The following is an 18,366-nucleotide window of genomic DNA, read 5'->3' as shown; positions in this document are numbered from 1 at the left end:
ACATTGAAAACTTGGCAGCTATGTCTTAAGTGATTGGTTTTTCATATCTGTCTTGACGATGATCTTTTCATACTTGGGACAAGAATGATTGACATCTCGACTTTAAACTTGCATGGACTGTTCCCTGAGTTACGCCCTAGACTAATGTCCGTTCATTGAATAACAAAACCCATTTCTCTGTTCGAACTAAGGGGCATATGTACAACAGAATGATGGAGCATGGCGATAAGCAAAACTTGCTAACGCCACGCTCCGCCATTCTGAACACACAACAATGCACTGTATTTACAAAGATACGGTGCACCCCTGCATTTCACCTAGTGCTGGCGCTAAATTAAACTGCCTAGCACCAACGCAGGCACCCTTACACCGTAGTACAAGGGTGCCTGCATTGGGGGGAATGATTGTGTATGTTCGGGAAGGGACACTTTCATGCACATGGCAATTTGTAACTTCCATGTGTGCTGGAGAATACAGCACATATAGATTTTGCAAAACGTCATTTTTTTAATGATTGTTTATGTGCAGGAAAGGACACCTTCCTGCACATAAACAATCATTCATGGCATTTTGCACACATAGAAAGAGCAAAAACAAGGAGAAATAAAGCATTTCTCCTCATTTCGCAATGTGAGGACCAGGTTTTCCCTGCCCCATAGTTAAGCCACCCTTGTAAATATGGGCCAGCGTCAAAATCAATGGGTGTTGGGGCAAAATGCCCACCACATCACCCATTGCCCACCCCTTTCACGCTAAGTATAAAAGGGAGCCACCTTATTTACAAGTGGCTTAATGCCGCCTTGTAAATAAGGCAAAGCCATATTGCCCCAGGAATGTTGTAAAAAGTTCCTGTGTTGATAGAGGCTTGTAAATATGCCCCTAAATATTAGAAACATCCACACTAATTACAGTGTGTTGCACACCCTGTGCACCACGTTGAAACACTTACAACTAACACTGCAAAACTGTCTGGCTCTGCAGAGTAGGAGGCTACCCATCCATACATGACTCAAAGTGATACACTGTTTCTTATTTTTGTCTGTTTTATTTCTCATGTCTGTTTTTCTTGGGCACGGTTTATGCTTTTTTATTTTTTTGAGTTGATGTCCATCTGTTAGTGAATTGGCCACCCTGTTTCAGTTCATTCCCTTATTTGGGCTTAATCGTAAATTTTTCAATAGGTCCACACCGTGGTGCCAATTACGATCCGGTAAAAAAATTCCCCGTGCGACTCGTATCCGGTCTTTTTATCGTACGAATCGTACAAGTGCCGTACGAACTGGCAATCACGATTCGCATGGTAAAAAGTCCATACGAACCGCATCGGGAATGATTTCCCACACGTCCTCGGGTCGGAAAATGTGTCCGACACGTCCTCGGACGATTTACCGTACAAACGTGAAAAGCGAAGTCCGACCGGGGAATCACGATCCGTTCCGGGCGTCCGAATGTACAACCGTATGGTTAAAAGACCGTCCGCACCGAACTCCAATAACAACTATGGAGACGTCCAAACAGGTGCCCGGTACGTGCCGTACCCCCCCCCCCCAGCCCCCGCATGTACGCGTCGTACCCCCCCAGCCCCCGCATGTACGCGTCGTACCCCCCCAGCCCCCGCATGTACGCGTCGTACCGCCCCCCAGCCCCCGCATGTACGCGTCGTACCCCCCCCAGCCCCCGCATGTACGCGTCGAACCCCCCCAGCCCCCGCATGTACGTGTCGAACCCCCCCGTGTATGTACACCCGAGTACGTGTCGAACCCCCCGTGTATGTACACCCGAGTACGTGTCGAACTGTACGTGTCGAACCCCCCGTGTATGTACACCCGAGTACGTGTCGAACTGTACGTGTCGAACCCCCGTGTATGTACACCCGAGTACGTGTCGAACCCCCCCGTGTATGTACACCCGAGTACGTGTCGAACCCCCCCGTGTATGTACACCCGAGTGCGTGTCGAACTGTACGTGTCGAACCCCCCGTGTATGTACACCCGAGTACGTGTCGAACCCCCCCGTGTATGTACACCCGAGTACGTGTCGAACTGTACGTGTCGAACCCCCCGTGTATGTACACCCGAGTACGTGTCGAACTGTACGTGTCGAACCCCCCGTGTATGTACACCCGAGTACGTGTCGAACCCCCCGTGTATGTACACCCGAGTACGTGTCGAACTGTACGTGTCGAACCCCCCGTGTATGTACACCCGAGTACGTGTCGAACCCCCCGTGTATGTACACCCGAGTACGTGTCGAACTGTACGTGTCGAACCCCCCGTGTATGTACACCCGAGTACGTTCGAGTCGTACCCCCACCCGTGAATGTACGGTGCGTACATACACGGGTGGGGGTACGACCCGAACGTACTCGGGTGAACATACACGGGGGTTCGACACGTACAGTTCGACACGTACTCGGGTGTACATACACGGGGGGTTCGACACGTACAGTTCGACACGTACTCGGGTGTACATACACGGGGGGGTTCGACACGTACTCTGGTGTACATACACGGGGATTCGAGGCGTACATGCGGGGGCTGGGGGGGTACGACGCGTACATGCGGGGGCTGGGGGGGTACGACGCGTACATGCGGGGGCTGGGGGGGTACGACGCGTACATGCGGGGGCTGGGGGGGGGGGTACGGCACTTACCGGGCCACCTACTCTGGTCGTTTCGCGCCGTACTTCGCTTTTCCGGCACTTTTTGGGTGCCGTAAAAATATTGCCGTCCGGACTGCTGTCGGTTCGAATCGTACTTCCTGGGTCGTGAAACGCTGCCTGGAAGCGTCCCGACGTCACGTCGCAGCATTCCCGGATCACATTCGTATGCATATTTTCGTCGGTCGGTGTTTTTTACGATTCGTACGGAAATGGTGTTTCCGTGCGAATCGTAATTCCATGTTTGTAATGTTTTACAACCGAGTATGAGTCGGACGGAGAATACGCTCCAACCGACGGTTCGTACCCGGTTTTTACCGGATCGTAATTGGCACCTGTGTATTTAACTTGGGGCAATTGCTGTCAGACGTCGAGTCCTGCTGTCAGAAAAGCCAAGACCTTCTGGTCGTAGGCCCATAGGCAGCGAGGGGTGAGCTTGAAAGCCTCATGAAGGGTAGGAAGTAGTATATAAACCTATAATACAATATAGTACAGTACAATACAATAAAATACAATGTTTGTGGATCACTGAGGTGCCACAAATTCATCTGTAGCACCACCACATATGCTGAATAATGTTCGATATCTAGCTTCTTTAATGCATTGTAGTCCAGTTACTTTCCTATTACTTATTAGGGGTTTGCGTAACTCGTGTAATTCCGTGTAGCGTAATCATGTGGAATCAACTAAGAATTCCACGAGATTACTCTTGAATTACATGAGAAGAGTAATTCTGCGTTTAGGGCTATTTCTTAGTGCAAAAATGCCTCTCGTGTCCAAGATGGACATGTGGGTGCATTTTGCACAGAGAAATAGCGGTGAATGCAAAAGAACACGAATAGCGAGCATGAGCAGCGCTCTGGCTCAGTAAATATGCACTTGGAGTAGGATTCCCCCAAATTCACTACTGGCATTTAGCGCTATTTTCTTAGCTCAAAATGCACCCTTATATCCAAAAAGAGAAATTACCCAAATAACTCCAATTACTCTGGCATAATCGACATTCTGCCCAGGCCTATTACTTATCACAATTGATTTTTGTCATACTTGCAATATGGCTAAGGCGAGCTGGCCTTGGCAACCTTCTACTGTGCTAATTGTCCCTCTGAATGAACCTATCAGAACCATTCTATGTGTGAAGGTCAGCCAGATGATTTTAATTTTCAATGATCTAGCTGAACTCCCAAAATAGAAGCTTACAACTTTTGTTTGTATACATTTTCAAATCCAACCTTGAGCTTACATCAAACACAAAAATGTTTGGTCTGGACTGTTCCTATTGAAGCAGGGTCAATGTTGATTTACATATGGCTGCGTCCAAACTGAGGTGGCATGGCGGGCAAAATAACAGTGGGTTGGAACGCTACCCAGAGCAATTGCCAATAGTTAGACTTATTGCAAGCATCCTTCCAATCACCTTTTGTGTGTTTGATGTAACACCCTAAGAGGCCAAGGGTATGTCCAGATGTGGGTCCCTTGCTCACAGTGCCATTCGATTCAAGCTATACCCAGTTGAATAACCCCAATCATTCCTCTCATCAACGTTTGTGTGTTTGATCAGTGTCAACAGGCCATCAGGACCAGTCCTAGGTTTTTTTTCCCTACAACTGCTTTAGCAGCTGCTGGTGCATGAATATCATGTAGCTGTGCACACCACTACCCCCATTCCCAGATGAACTCTTGCACTTGCCTGCACAACACCACCCCAAAAGCAGTCCACCTCCCATGACTTGGGTTCACGCTCAATAGACATCTCAATAATACAGGAGTGGACATGGGCAGATATGGCTGGAAGAAGAGTCAATGTTAGTTATAGTTGCATGAGGAGGCCCTCCTTACATCATGAATCAAAGGATCATGGAAGATAATAGAGGGTCCTTGCAGTGAGGAACATGTGTCAAAGAGGAGAGGAGTGGCGCAGCGGCCAGAGTGGCTAACTTTGGATCGCGAAGCTCACGGTTCGATCGCCGACGGCAGCTCAGCTCAGCATCATGTGACTCTGGGCAATAGCTCAATTAATCTCCTCGACGGACCCCACCACCTAGATACCCTTAGGGGTGATAAGTTTGCGCTTTTCAAATTTGGGATTTATTATTAATAAAGCAGTGTTTTGTGACACGTCTGTAGGGAGCATACGTTTAGAATCTCACCTAAAAGCTGACTGGTATGACTGCTAAAATGTATTTGAAAGGTATTTTAATATGTATGTCTTTTCAAACAAAATACAAATTTATAGAAATGGGAAAGTCAAAGAAGAGCCACAGTGTGGCGTATTTGTTGGGCTGGTGGAGGGCAGCTGGCTGAAAGGTTTCAGAGGTGAAAGTCTGTTTAGGAAGGCACAGTGTGAGTGTGGCATACTCTGGTTGTATCTGGGTGGATCACTGCTTTGCAAGTTCAAGCAGTGGCAGCGGCTATCGTTATTTTTTGCTAACTCGGTCGAAATCAACCAATTTGTGAGGAACCTATTCCCAAAGGTAAATTTACATGTGTAAATGTGCTCTTCAGTATAAATCTACTCCTGCTTGTGTCTGTAAGTCTACACTTTTGTGCTATTCAGTATCAGAGGCTGGGAAGAGCAGGGCCATAATAGGCAGCAGGCAGTGAGGTGTGATAGTAAAGTGAGAGTGGGTGATGATAGTATAGTGATTTGCAGCAGGCACTGTGCAGTGAGCCCCTTTGGTGTCCTATCCTTGCCTAATGTGGGGCTCAGGATGATGAGTAAATTATGGGGCAGTCCTGCACTATCCGGTGTGCTTTCCGATCCCCGCAACCATACATATCCCTCTGTAACACCTAATGCCTTCCCCATGCAAGCAAGCATCTTCACAGTACGCATGCGCGTTACCCATCACAGAACATGTGCTGGGTTAGCTGCAAACACCAGGTCATAAATCACCACACAAGCCGGGGGTCCTCAGCAAAGGCTAAGTTAATACAAATGAATCTGCTACTCTCCACGGGAGTGACAAAGCTCGAGGACACAGGAGTATACTGACACAAATCTAGGCAACCCTAGGACATTCACTCTTGGGCCCAGTGTTGTAAGGCTTCCATCTATGGGATATAAAACTTGCACTTGCACATCACTTATAATAGTAATTTGTTAAAGTGACAATGCATTGGCATATGTAAATATCTTTCTAGCGACAACGGAATTTGGGTTAAGTTGGAGGGTCAGATTTCAGAGTTCCCTGCCAAACACAAAGTCAATTCTTGGCATATATTTTACTAAAATGTTCAATGTCTCTCTAGGAAGTGCAGAGGGATTTTGATGCGCATGAGAAACTGACTGTAGCACTTCCGCTGCATAAGTGGTCTGTCTGGACTCAGACATACAAATGAGTCAGTTTCAGTCCATGCAGCCTAGAGAGGGCTTTCATGTAGGATCTAGAGTTACACTTTATGTATTTCAAGGTGCAATTTCAGCATTTTCACAAACATACAAGCTGATCGCATTTAGAAACAGTGTCAGCTGTTTGAGTGAAAGTCCATGCTCAGTTGAGAGAGTCTTAGTGCTGAGTTCAGTTCATTTGTGCCAGATGGCACGTTAATCGATTATTTCATGGCTCATGTGCAGACATTTCATCATCTATATTTATAATGTTTTCTATGATATTAGTGTTACTTCTGCTCGTGGCCTGAGAATGTAAATTCTTGTAACCTCTCTGATCCTGTAAGATCTATGAAAGGGAGCAGCGCCATTCTTGTACGAGTCTGTAGGAGGTGTCTGGTTCTGCTGTCGATGGGCTATGATTGTGAAATTTGTATAACATTTGGATTTCTTACCAATTCCTTCCAAGTGGATTCTCATTCATAACATATGATTGGGAATCTACTTGGAAGGGGCAAGATGGAAACATGAAGAAAGATTCTGTGAAAGTTTTGAAAAATAACAATCCAGTTTTTTTTAACTGCTTACATTACATACATTTAAAGAAACTGTTCTGAACATTCGGCTAGTTTGATATTATTTTGCCAAACTCCTCTTGTCAAGAGGGTACCATATCACCCCTGAGGAGGGTATTATTTGGCCTGCTCACCACAAATTGCTGGATTATTTTATTGCCGCTCTTCCAAAATCAATATTTTTTTAGTGAATTAATGAGAAAAGTTGTGCACACAAATGCATTATTTAGTCCTCTTTTTTTCTCTCCATCTATAGAAAGTTGATCTCTCTCTCTCTCTCTTCTTGGTCCAGTTCAAGGCAGGTATTTATGACAGACACTTTCAAAGTTCATTAGTCCCCACTGGTGGTGCTATCAGCTTCCTGAAGGCTTAACTTCTAAGATAGTCTCTTATTGCATTTGCTATCTGTGTTAAGTGTTCTACTTTGCCCCCCAAAAAGTCAGTGCCTCAGATGCATCTTTGACCTCTGATTTTTACAAAGAAGGTATCTCATAGGATAAAAGTGAAAGTGTCAATAAGAAGTACTCAGTGGAAGAGGGCGTGGCCTGAGGCGTCAAGATGGGGGTCGCACTCTAAGAATGCTCTGGACCCCTTCGTCATCTGCCTCGCATCCCGATGTCAACGGCGGCCATCTGTGCTCCATATCTGCTTGCAGGGGACCCCTGAGGAGAGAGTGCTGCTCCGGCGTGTCCGGACTGCTGATTCCGGGCTCCAAGCGCCCTACTGAGATCCAGACTTCCTGAGGCCCTGGGGCTGCAATATGGCGGCCTCCACCGCGATCTGCAAGTGACTGCAGCGCCTTCACCAGGAGACGCCGGTCGGAGCTGCGCATCCGGCTCAGCAGGGTTATTTTCACGATGTGTGGCCTGGCTTCTCTGGCCGTCTGCCGGCCTGTCCGGTGCTTTGGCTCCCCCGCGCCCCACACGCGCAAAATGGCGGCCTCCGGGACCAAGCAGCCAGTGAACCTGAGGGACAGTTGGAGTGCGGGCGGTGATGTGCTAATAGTCTACATCCTAGGGCAAAGAGCGGCATACCCAGAGGCTGAATCGCCCGATTCCAGCAGCTGAGGCTGGTCCAGAGCCCAAGGAGGTAGGGTCACCCGGTGAGTGGGGACGGGACCGGGGATCAGCTGCCGTGTCAGGTAGCGGTGCAGGAGGTAAGCGCCAAGGCTTCCCGCCCCCCCTTTCTTCGTTACCTCCACAGCGGTTGTGTCTCGAGGTCCATCTGGACTGCTGCTACCAAGTCATCCCCTGTGCCTGGGGCCCGGCCAGTCTGGGAGCTGCGGGCTCGCCTTGTGGGGTGCGGAGCGGGCCGTTTGGCTGTGCTTTTCGGGCAGCAGGTGCCCCCACTGAGTGAATCCCACCGACCGCCTTCCACCCCTGACCCAACCTGTCATCACCCTTGACGCTGGGTGTGCCGGGGGCCGGGCAGCTTCAGATTACAGAGCAACGGGCCCTTCTCGGGCCTACCAGTTTCATCTAAGCCCGGAAAGACCTTATACCCAAGACCCTGGCCTGGTTCCCATGGAGGCGGGGCTCCCATTCTCCCTCCTTCGACTGCCATTTTGGGCGGCGGTGCGGGGTTCGGCCGGTGCCCTCCCGGTGCCCCCCCTTTTTCCTTAGGCCGCTTCTCCTGGGCACACCTCTCAGGCCACGGCAGTGGGTCACCATGTATCACCGGTGGCGGCACATGGTGCGGGACGTTAACTGCCTGGACGGGGGGGGATCGGCTCCATTGATCGGGCAGCGGGGGATCCCGGGAGCGGGCTCCCCCTCCACCCCAAGTCTTGAAGGTGTCGACCACACATAATACTGGCCTCTAAACCTGTGCCTTCAGGAGGGCCTCACCGTGCGCCTGCCCAGCGTAGGAGATCATCGCGGTGAACCCCTTTTGCACCCGTCCACGGCCCCAATCCTTGCCTCCTGAGCTGAGGGGCTCTGCCGGCAGCCGGCAACCAGTGTGATTGTAGCCACCCCCATCTGCTTCTCCTACAGTGGCCTCCAACCCAGCCTCATAGCCCTTGATCCTGGCGGGGTTGCACAATCTCAACTGGGGCTTGTGACTGGACCTGGTCTCCTCCATCTGGCTCCTGGATCTCGTACTGGAGCGCGATCTGACACCGACCATGGGAAGAGACAAGGCCTCTAAATCCCCGACTGCCCCAACGCAAACAAAGATGGACCGGTTCACCACTTCTGAACATGAACCCCCTGGGCAGACGGACGGGGCCCCCCTTTCGGGCAAAGACTTAGCAACCATCCTACAAGCTATCAGCGCCTCGCAGACTTCGTTGAAGGGGAAGATCGGAGAGGTCAAGGTGGACATGTCCCTCCTTCAGCAAGACCTACGTAATGCCACGGCCTGAATAACTGAGGCTGAATCCCACATCTCAACGGCGGCGGATGACATCCTTCAATTGAAGGAGCAGGTGGCCTATCTGCGATCACAAACCAAGGAACTCCATCGGCGCGCGGAGGATGCAGAGAACCGAGCACGCCACTACAACCTCCGCCTAGTGGGGTTCCCCGAAGGGGTCGAGACGACCCAGGTATCCGCCTTTGATGAGACCTGATTCACATCATGGATTCCCAAGGATGCCCTCTCTGCATGGCTCGTGGTGGAGAGAGCACATCAGTCCCTCACACCAAAACCGCCACTCAGGGCCCCACCTCGCCCTATCATACTAAAAATCCTTAACTTCAAGGATCGGGACGCCATCCTGCGTGAAGCACGCTCTCAGGGACCCCTCAAGTTCCAGAACCGCACCATCATGGTATTCCCATATTATACCAAGGTAGTGCAAGACCAACACCGCTCCTACACAGACATTAAAAAGAAACTGCGATCCTTGGGTCTGCAATAGCAGCTCCAGTTCCCCGCATGCCTCCATGTCATTTTCCAGGGCACGACGCAGTTCTTTGACTTGCCCCAGGCGGCCTGGACCTGGTTGACGGAGGAACGGCCCCTCCGACAGCAGCGAAACCTGTCCCCGTGCCATCGGGCTCTCAGTCCACGAGGCCTCATTCACCGGGGCGCCAGCTCCGGAGGCACACGCAATCTCGCAGGAGGCGCCGGTCCCAGGCGGCGCCACTAAGATCATCGAGCCTGGCTGCCCATATTCCCCATCAGGCTCTACTCCCTGCCGCAGGCACCACTCATCCGGCGGTCCACCTATGGCTCCTCCGTCGCTGGCTCAACGGGGCTCACTGAGGGCGGACTCTGACCTCTCCCTCAGCCCCGCTCTCTGAGGATCTAGGGGGCGCTGCCTATAATGTGGTCTCTCTGGGAGCATGCTCCAACCTCCATGGCGTCTCGGAGCCACGGCAGACTTTTTTGCTCTATTTCACAGTTTTTCTGCCGAGACATTGCCGATTCTTTTACATGGAGGGGTCTACGCAACTCAACCCGAGCGTTCTAGTTTGGTTCTTGTTTCACTAGGGGGGCCAACAGATGCTTCTGTTCTCGAAGTATAGGGTGGGGGAGGGAATGGGATTGGTTTTTCCGAAGGTTATTGTTTCTTATTGTTTTGTTGTACCAGCGATCACGATGCACTCTGTTCCACTCCCTCATGGGATATACATGGCCCTTCACATGAACCTTTCCTCGCAGGTGTGATATCCCACACGTATCCTCGACTCTCTGTAGGGCCGCGCACCGCCACTCTGACCACCAACCGCCTTGACTGACATGCCCAATCCAGGGGCTTCCCTTCACGTTCTGTCCTGGAACGTTAACGGCCTCCTGGACTGAATTAAACGTATTGCTGTCCAACGCCTCGGTATAGAGGTACTCCTGCTTCAAGAGACGCACTTGATGGGGAATCATGCCCCTTCCTGGCACGCTATGGGTATGACAGACTGTGGCACTCTGGCTTCGCCCGGGGCTCCGGTGGGGTGGCTATCTTGTTGAAGCACTCCCTTCCGTTTGTGCTTACACAGGTCATTCATGACTCCCAGGGAAGGTCAGTGGCCCTCTGTGGTTCATTGAGTGGTAATCCCCTTAATCTCGTATCCATGTACTCGCCCTCCTCGATGCTCATGACGACCCTGAAACATTCCACCATTTTGCTGGCCACATTGCCCCTGGGTTCCACTATTATCGGGAGCGACTTCAACGTGGTCTCCTCACCAGACCGTGACATGACACGCCCCCGTCCACCACTAGACTTGCGCAGGTGAAACAATTAACAAATTGGTCTGAGTCACTGGGCCTCTGTGATGCATGGCGTATCTGGCACCCTCACACCAAACAGTTCACTCATACCTCTGCAGCTCACCACACGCAGGCGCACATAGATGCGATCTTTGTCCCTTCGACTGACTGCACCATGATTCAAGATGTCCGTATCCTTCCCAGGGGTATCTCTGATCATTCTCCGGTGCTGCTCAGCACGCCCCTCCATAGGCACGTCCGACGTGGAGGATGAATGTCTGGTTTCTTCAGGATAAAAAATGTAAAAAGGTGGTGGGGATGGAGCTTAAGCAGTATTTCCTGACCAATGATGGGTCGGTGTCCTCTCCAGGCACCCTGTGGGAGGTGAGCAAAGCCATCATCCAGGGTCTCGCTAAGGGCCAGCTCAAGCTCCAGTGACAGGCGCAGCTACAGCAGATCACCTCGCGGGAGGCGCAGGCATTACGCCTCGAACAATCCCCGCCTGCTGCTGATGACACTCTCAGAGAGCGACAACTCGCTCATCTTCGGGCAGAGATTCGGCAGCTTTCCTTGGATGCCGCCAAGCTCCTCTGGAGATCCTCAGTAGCTGGAGTATATGACTGGGGCGACAAGAATGGCTTGCTTCTCCACAGACTAGCCACTTTTCCCAGGGCAAACCAGATTATTCCTGAAATAATAGACCTGGACGGGGTGGTACACCGATCCCCGGTGGTGATGGCTCGCACCTTTGCCTCCTTCTATCGCCAGTTCTATGCTGAAAAGACCCCAGCACTATCGCTCTCTACCTTGCTAGATACAGGAGGCGCTCGCCTTCCTCAGCTGGACGCGGCCGCCCAGGCTGATTTGAATCACACTATCTCCCGTGAAGAGATTAATGATGCTATAACCTTTACCTCATCCGGCAAGACCCCAGATCCCGACGTACTCCCTCAGAAATATTATGCCCTACATCGCGAGACATTCATCCTGCGCCTCACTGACCTGTTCGACAAAGCTTTGGAGAAGGGATCCTTCCCACCCGAGACAGACATGGCCATCATCGTGGTTCTCCCAAAATCTCAACCGCCCTCTTCACGTTGTGCGGACTACCGTCCCATTTCTCTTATCAATACAGAGTCAAAATGTAAGCCACGATTCTCACCCAGTACCTATCCAATCTGGCTCACCCTGACCAGTGCGGATTCATGCCCCTGTGCGGTACTCAGCACTGTCTCCAGAGGCTGCATCTGGCCCACTGTCACTTGCTCACCCCTTATTTGGTGATCCTCCTCGTAGACTTCGAGAAGGCCTTCAACTCGGTGGACTGGAGGTATCTAGATGATGTCCTAGCCGAGATGGGTTTCGGTCCCCACTTTCGGGATCTGGTACGAGTCCTGTATGCCCAGCCCCGGGCACGAGTCTTTATCAATGGGGTCTTGTCGGAACCCTTCCCTATTCAAAGGGGAACGAGACAGGGATGCCCCCTTTCGCCCCTGCTCTTTGCCCTAGCGATGGAGCCCCTGGCGTTCCTGATACGGTACGAGGGACGCGTTCGAGGATGGGAATAGCCCAATGCAGAGGTGGACAAGATCGCTCTCTATGCAGACGATGTCCTAATTTTTCTGGCTGATCCTGCCCAGTCCGGCCCTCAGTGCCTCCAGATTCTGCAATCCTTTGGACAGGCTTCCGGCCTCCGGCTGAATCCCGACAAGTCAGTCCTGGTCTCTCTACACTTGTCTAGAGACTGTTACGACTGGCAATCCACCATACCACTCCGGCGTCAGTCTTTCAAATATTTAGGAATATGGGTGGCGCTTCTCCCTGAGCTGGGATGGTCCCACAATGTGACCCCGCTCGTGAAGAAAGCCAAGGTAGACCTCCAGAAGTGGCAGACTTTACCTCTGAATATCCTGGGGAGAGTCGCATGTTTAAAATGATGATTCTCCCCAGGTTCCTCTATGTCCTCCAAAACACCCCCTTTTGCTTTCCGAGGGCCTGGTTTCGAGAATTGGACAGTATGGCCTCCAAGTTCCTCTGCGGGAGGGGGAGGGTTTCTCTGGCCCTGAACATATGCCGGATTCCTCCATTCAATGGGGGCATGGAGATGACACACTTATATCTGTATTATTTGGCTACGCGCTTACTGTCCATACACGACTGGTTTAATGGGGGCTGGTCTGATCCGGCCTACAGGCTTGAATTGAGCGAGCTGGGTTTGTCCAAAATCCAGTCTCTGATGTATGGGGAGTCCATTCCATCCAGCTTACCAGAGGTAATGCGCTCCGCGCTCCACTCTGTTGGCCTGGCAGGCAGCTCTGCACCACACTCAATGGACATAGAAGCTGGCTCAGTGCACGCCTCTCTGGCATGGCACTTGGCTCCGAGAGCTTAGTGGGTTACAGGGCTTTAGATCATGGGACCTTACAGGAATTTCGCAATTGGGGGATGTGTGGGTGAGCTGCCATATGCGCTCCTTCCAGGACCTCCGAACCCAATATTCCCTGCACCGGACACAATTCTACAAATATTTGCAGCAGCGTCATGCCCTCCATGTACACATTTCGTACGACACAAGGATCCCCGAAGCGCAGACCATGCTGGGGGATCTGGGGAAAGGGGGTATATCCCGCATCTACCGGACACTGGTGAACAACACCCTGACCTCGCTGGATCGGCTTAGAAGCCAATGGGAGGAGTGGGTGGGTACTCTAGATGAGGAGGATTGGCGCGATGCTCTTATGGCACCCAAGACGGTTACCGCATCCGTCTGGTCCAACTATACTATTTGCACCCAGCCTACCTGACCCCAATACACCTCCATCGGGCGGGCTTTTACCCGAGCGCTTCCTGCACAACGTGTGGCAATAACCCGGCTGATTTTTCCCACATGATATGGGCTTGCTCCCATTTTGCATGGTTCTTGGGTGACATTGAAGAGGAGCTCACAGAAATATTGGGGTGGGAAGTCCCTCGTGACCCACGTCACTCTCTCCTTGGGATTACGTATGGGCTGAATGGGTCTAGAAATGAAAAATTATTTTTCAATACGGCAATGGCAGTGGCTAAGCGAGACATAGCTGCATCCTGGAAGTGTCCTGATCCACCTCGCTCTGAGAGGTGGCGGAGGGGGGTGGATTGGTGTGCTACGCAAGAAAAATCCATGTACGTAGCGCGTGGGTGTCCCAAAAAGTATTACAGGGTACAGGGCAAATGGTTGGGGGCCATGGGATAGTCAAGCGGTGGGTGTAATTTGCATATTTACTTGTACCTTAAGGGTTCGAAAATCATGGAGGGTTCATGTCTTTGGCCGTGTGCTGCCATCTTCACTGTCTAATGCTGATTTGCTGGTGTTGTTTATTGTCAAAACAATAAAATTGCTTATAAAAAAAAAGAAGCACTCGGTGATGACTTGCGACTTAGGCCAAGCTGTGCTTTTGGTTGTGATGTGGTTGAATGTCTGCTGAACATAAAGCGCCGTCCAAAGGGTTGTGCCTTTATTGACCTGGGATGATTCCTTATAAAGGCAATATAGCTCTTTTTGTCCAGTACTTTCTAGGAGCACCAAAGTGTAGGGACATTGTATGCACTAATAGCTGTCATACATTGACATATGTTGATTGACTTGTTGCCCTTGACAAGGATCAGATCAATATGGATGTTGTCACAGATCAAACAGGAACTGCAGATACAACAATCATGGGGCAAGGGATAAGTAAGAAGGCATATCCTGATGGACAAGGCAAGAAGGCAGGAGAGAAGCTCCAAACGTGGGTGGATGGAGGGTGTGAAGGGGAGGAAGATGGCTACAGGAACGCAAGAGGCGAGTAGGTTCACCTTTTTCCCAGTGGATGGAGAATTACAAGAGGGTGGAGTGAACAAGGCTGCGGGAAGGTAGATAAAACAGAGGGAGGTACTTGGGTACTGGTAATTCGTGCTAATGGGCACACTTAGAAGTTGACCAAATGGAATTGAGGAAATAGAAGAAAATACATGTTTTGGTGGCTTTGAGGAGAGGCAGATACCACGTAGCATCTAGAAGAGAGAAAGAGCACATGTTGAAGGAACAGGAAAGAGGTTAAACATGTGGGAGGTGTAATATTAGATACATGGGAAGATCAGGCATGCAAGCTGTGTACTTGAGATTTTAGGGAAGGCGCAATGGAGATACAACCAGTCAAATATGTCTGTTGGGAGGTGTGCTACTGCTCCACGTGTCTGAAAGTCCTTGGGTCAAAATGATCAAAAAGGTCTAAAGCACTTCCAGTTGATGTTTATTGAAAAAAATATGTATATACTAATGTGGACCAACTTCATACGACTGTCTACTGGTTGTAGGTGCTCCACTTACCATTAATTAACATCCTACATTTCACAAAGCAGTCTCCTGCTCCTAACTGCTGACAGCATGCTCCTGGTGGCAGGTAAGAAAGAAAAATTCACCATTAACCAACCTATTAACATTTTCCTTTGCCTTCTTGTCTCCATTAGGCAGAATGATAATTATTAGCCACCAAACAGCCACATTGTTCCTTCCTTAGAGATCACCAACATTAAACCTCTGCTTCTCTTGCAATTCCTTCTGCAGTTGGAGGATGGAGTCCCAAGAACACCGCCTGTAACGTGGAGTGCTACAGTCCTCTGTCGCATGAGTGGAAGGTGGTGGCGCCCGTCCACAGGCAGCGTTGCGGTGCTGGTGTGGCTACCTTGGAAAACTTCATCTACACAGTTGGTGGCCATGATGGTACCTCCTGCCTCAGCAGTGTGGAAAGGTAGTACCTGGCCTACAATGAAAACGCATTTCCTGAAAACCTATTATTCTTTGAGTTGTGGCTTTATGAATATAGCTTGTAGGGTTTTTATGTAAACTCCTTTGAAGATATATAGAGAGGAGTCTCAAGTGAAATGTCTGGAATCACTGGCTTTCTCATTGGGTGATCAAGAAGGGAATGCAGTCTCTGTGCTTCAGAAACAGAGCTTAGCCTCTGCTCCATTATATTCCTGCAGCAGGTGATACTTTCATTGGAACCAAACAACAAATTTAAACGAGGGTCAAAGTGAGGGACTTGGTTTAAGGACTGAAACACCTCCAATCCCAAATATACACAATGAAACCAACAAGAAGGTGCACAGTCCATGGCAAGATAGCAAAACAATAGTTGATGTAAAGAAACACAAGAGATCCTACAAATAATTGAGACAAGCCCTCCGCAGGAGGTAGGAGTCCATCAGCCCACCCTTATTGGCGGAGCCTCGTCATCTGGTACTCCTGGAAATCACTGTCTTGGCCCATAAATGCAGATCCCCAGGGACTCTGCCTAGGTGCACCGGACAGTGATACCCCAAAAGGAAATCAACTCCTGCCAGGGTCTGTGCCCAAGTAGTTGAGGGCTCCAGTGATGTGCAGTGCAAAGAAGTGAAGTGAAGTTAAAAATGAATACTTGGTCAAAAAATATGTTTAATGTGGATCAACCAAGTTTCATGTCTAAAAGAACCTATAGTCTGTTATATATTTCTATAGGCTAGTCTTTGGTTCATGTGAGCGTGTGGTCGACATGTTTCAGCCGCTACGGTGATTTAACCCGGCTTTCTTCAGGACCGAAAAAAAGAGCTACTGCAAAACTAATTACAAAGTGATAAAACTATACCCATACACCAAATGTGAATGTGGGATACCGGTGTGGCAATTGCCACCCTACCAAAAAAGGCTCAAACTAGAGCGTAAGAACGATGTCTTCATTCCTAAAAAAGAAAAATATATATGAACCTCATGTATATCAAAACACAACTACTGATTGCCACAAGGTAAAGCTGATTCAGCATCACCTAGATCAACAACTAAACTCCAAAATGATGTTTATAGATACTAAATTAGTATAGAAAATGACTCACCCAGCTTTGTGTGGGAGAAAAGCCTCACCTCACCCGGCTGACTGCTCGGAGAAGGAGGCACCGCTCTGTTTAAATGTGGAGAAAGAAAACAAGACAGATTGCCAATGGATGCCCGTCTGTTCAAAACTCAACACACATATTTTAAACAAATTAAAAAAGGAACCCAAATTAATTAAAAAAGTCCGAGACCTCGTGACCGCCCATCGGAGTAATGTTAAGGAGATGTCACTCTGAAACAGTCTATCTGACATCTAGTGTGACCAGGGTCAGACAATACTGTAAGTAATTGTAATTAGGTGGTTGAAGGAGTTGTCAACAGGATTCTAACAGCTAATTCTGTTTTGGAAAACAAAAGGGCATACTGTCTTCCCCTTACTTATCCGTCAACAACTCTGACTAGCGTGCCGTCTGAGAAACCTTTGACAGAACGGAGAGGGTGGTACTTAGTAGCGATCGTATCAGACAGGCGCGTTCTAGAGTTGCAGTCAGCAGCATGTGCATGCTTGACAGAGACAAGTCAAAGACCCCATGCCTAGGTCTGTATAGTTAAATTAATGTCTCTTAAAGACTGAAAGACCTGTAAGGCTTCCTATGTGACCTGGGGCAAATCTAACCATGAAAGGTTGGTGAGTAAAAAAGGAGAGAAACCAACCCTGGGAATTGTGGTCGAGGGTCAACCAGCCAGTTCTAAATTCAGGATTATATTTTAAGGATTATATCCAAAACTGGAGTAAACCAAAAGCACAAGCCGCCTGCCTCCTCACCTGTCCGTCGATACCTCAGACTGGCTCACAAGCTGTCTGGGAGGCATCGACAGGAAGGGGAGGCTGCTATTTATAGTGCTCAAGTGGGACGCGTACGTCGTGAATTGAATTCAGCTGTTTATTCAGCTGTTTATTCACTCGTACTTCAACCGCGTCTATGCGAAGTAACGCGCATGCGCCTAAGATAGACGCTGACATGAATGCGCACGCGTTAGTGTCAGACACTGCGCTGGTGTAGCTTGTAAGTACGAGTGTATTCCAAGGTGATGGGAATAATCAGGACGATCAGGGCAAGGCAAAACTCCGCAGGATCAGACCGCCTACGTATACAAAGTGGTGTATAGTATACATCCCACCCTTACTCGGGCCTCGTGTGTCTAGCGCGCATGCGTCGGGGAGTAAAGGAGTCAGCCCGCGCATGCGCTAGACATCGTAACATCCCGAAGCCCAGTGTTTAGTACCAAACAGTGGGAGCATTCAAATGCATCTGTAATGTGGAGCGCGGATGAAGTAGAATCGTCTACTTGCATTTGGTTAAATGTAAATAATTAGTTCTTTCGAAAAAGTGGTGATGTGTAATCTATAATTACCACGAGTTCGGATGACCATAAGAGAAAGACCAACTACGTTTGAGATACAATATAGGGCGGACCTTGTGTGTCTAACGAGCCCGCGTAGGGAGGCCATGAATTCTACCTAAGCAAGCCTGATACATGGGAATACCCTGGGTAGATGTGAAACCCATTCATCAATCTTAACCAATGGGGGCACTCGAGTGTAACTGATCAGTGGTGTGAGACAAAGATAAAATAATCCTGTCAACTGGCAATTTGGTCAGGTGTGGATTATTCCTTCTCTAGAAATAAGGAATTTGAGGCATAGAGAAGGCGCCTAAAGTGGTAAGGCCACCATGACTGTGGGACAGTTGGTGATATATAATCCCTTGTTGAATTACATGTAGTGTCAATCTATAGTGCACAATATCGTGAAACTAAAA

The 18,366-nt window shown here is 49.6% G+C and overlaps 1 protein-coding gene across 1 annotated transcript in view; it reads left to right on the top strand.

The window, feature by feature from the left end:
* The window catches only part of LOC146868718 (uncharacterized), a 169,656-nt gene that overhangs the window by 61,140 nt on the left and 90,150 nt on the right, over nt 1-18,366 (top strand). The window contains exon 3 of the mRNA XM_085613522.1: nt 15,302-15,485. Within this exon, the coding sequence (XP_085469648.1) occupies nt 15,302-15,485 (184 nt within the window). The remainder of the gene's footprint in view (nt 1-15,301; nt 15,486-18,366) is intronic.

The sequence above is a fragment of the Triturus cristatus genome, chromosome 1_2 (genome assembly GCF_964204655.1).
Source record: "Triturus cristatus chromosome 1_2, aTriCri1.1, whole genome shotgun sequence".
In the NCBI taxonomy this organism is placed as follows: Eukaryota; Metazoa; Chordata; class Amphibia; order Caudata; family Salamandridae; genus Triturus; species Triturus cristatus.
The sequence above is the reverse complement of the archived record's forward strand: the minus strand, read 5'-3'. Positions and strand labels throughout refer to the sequence as shown.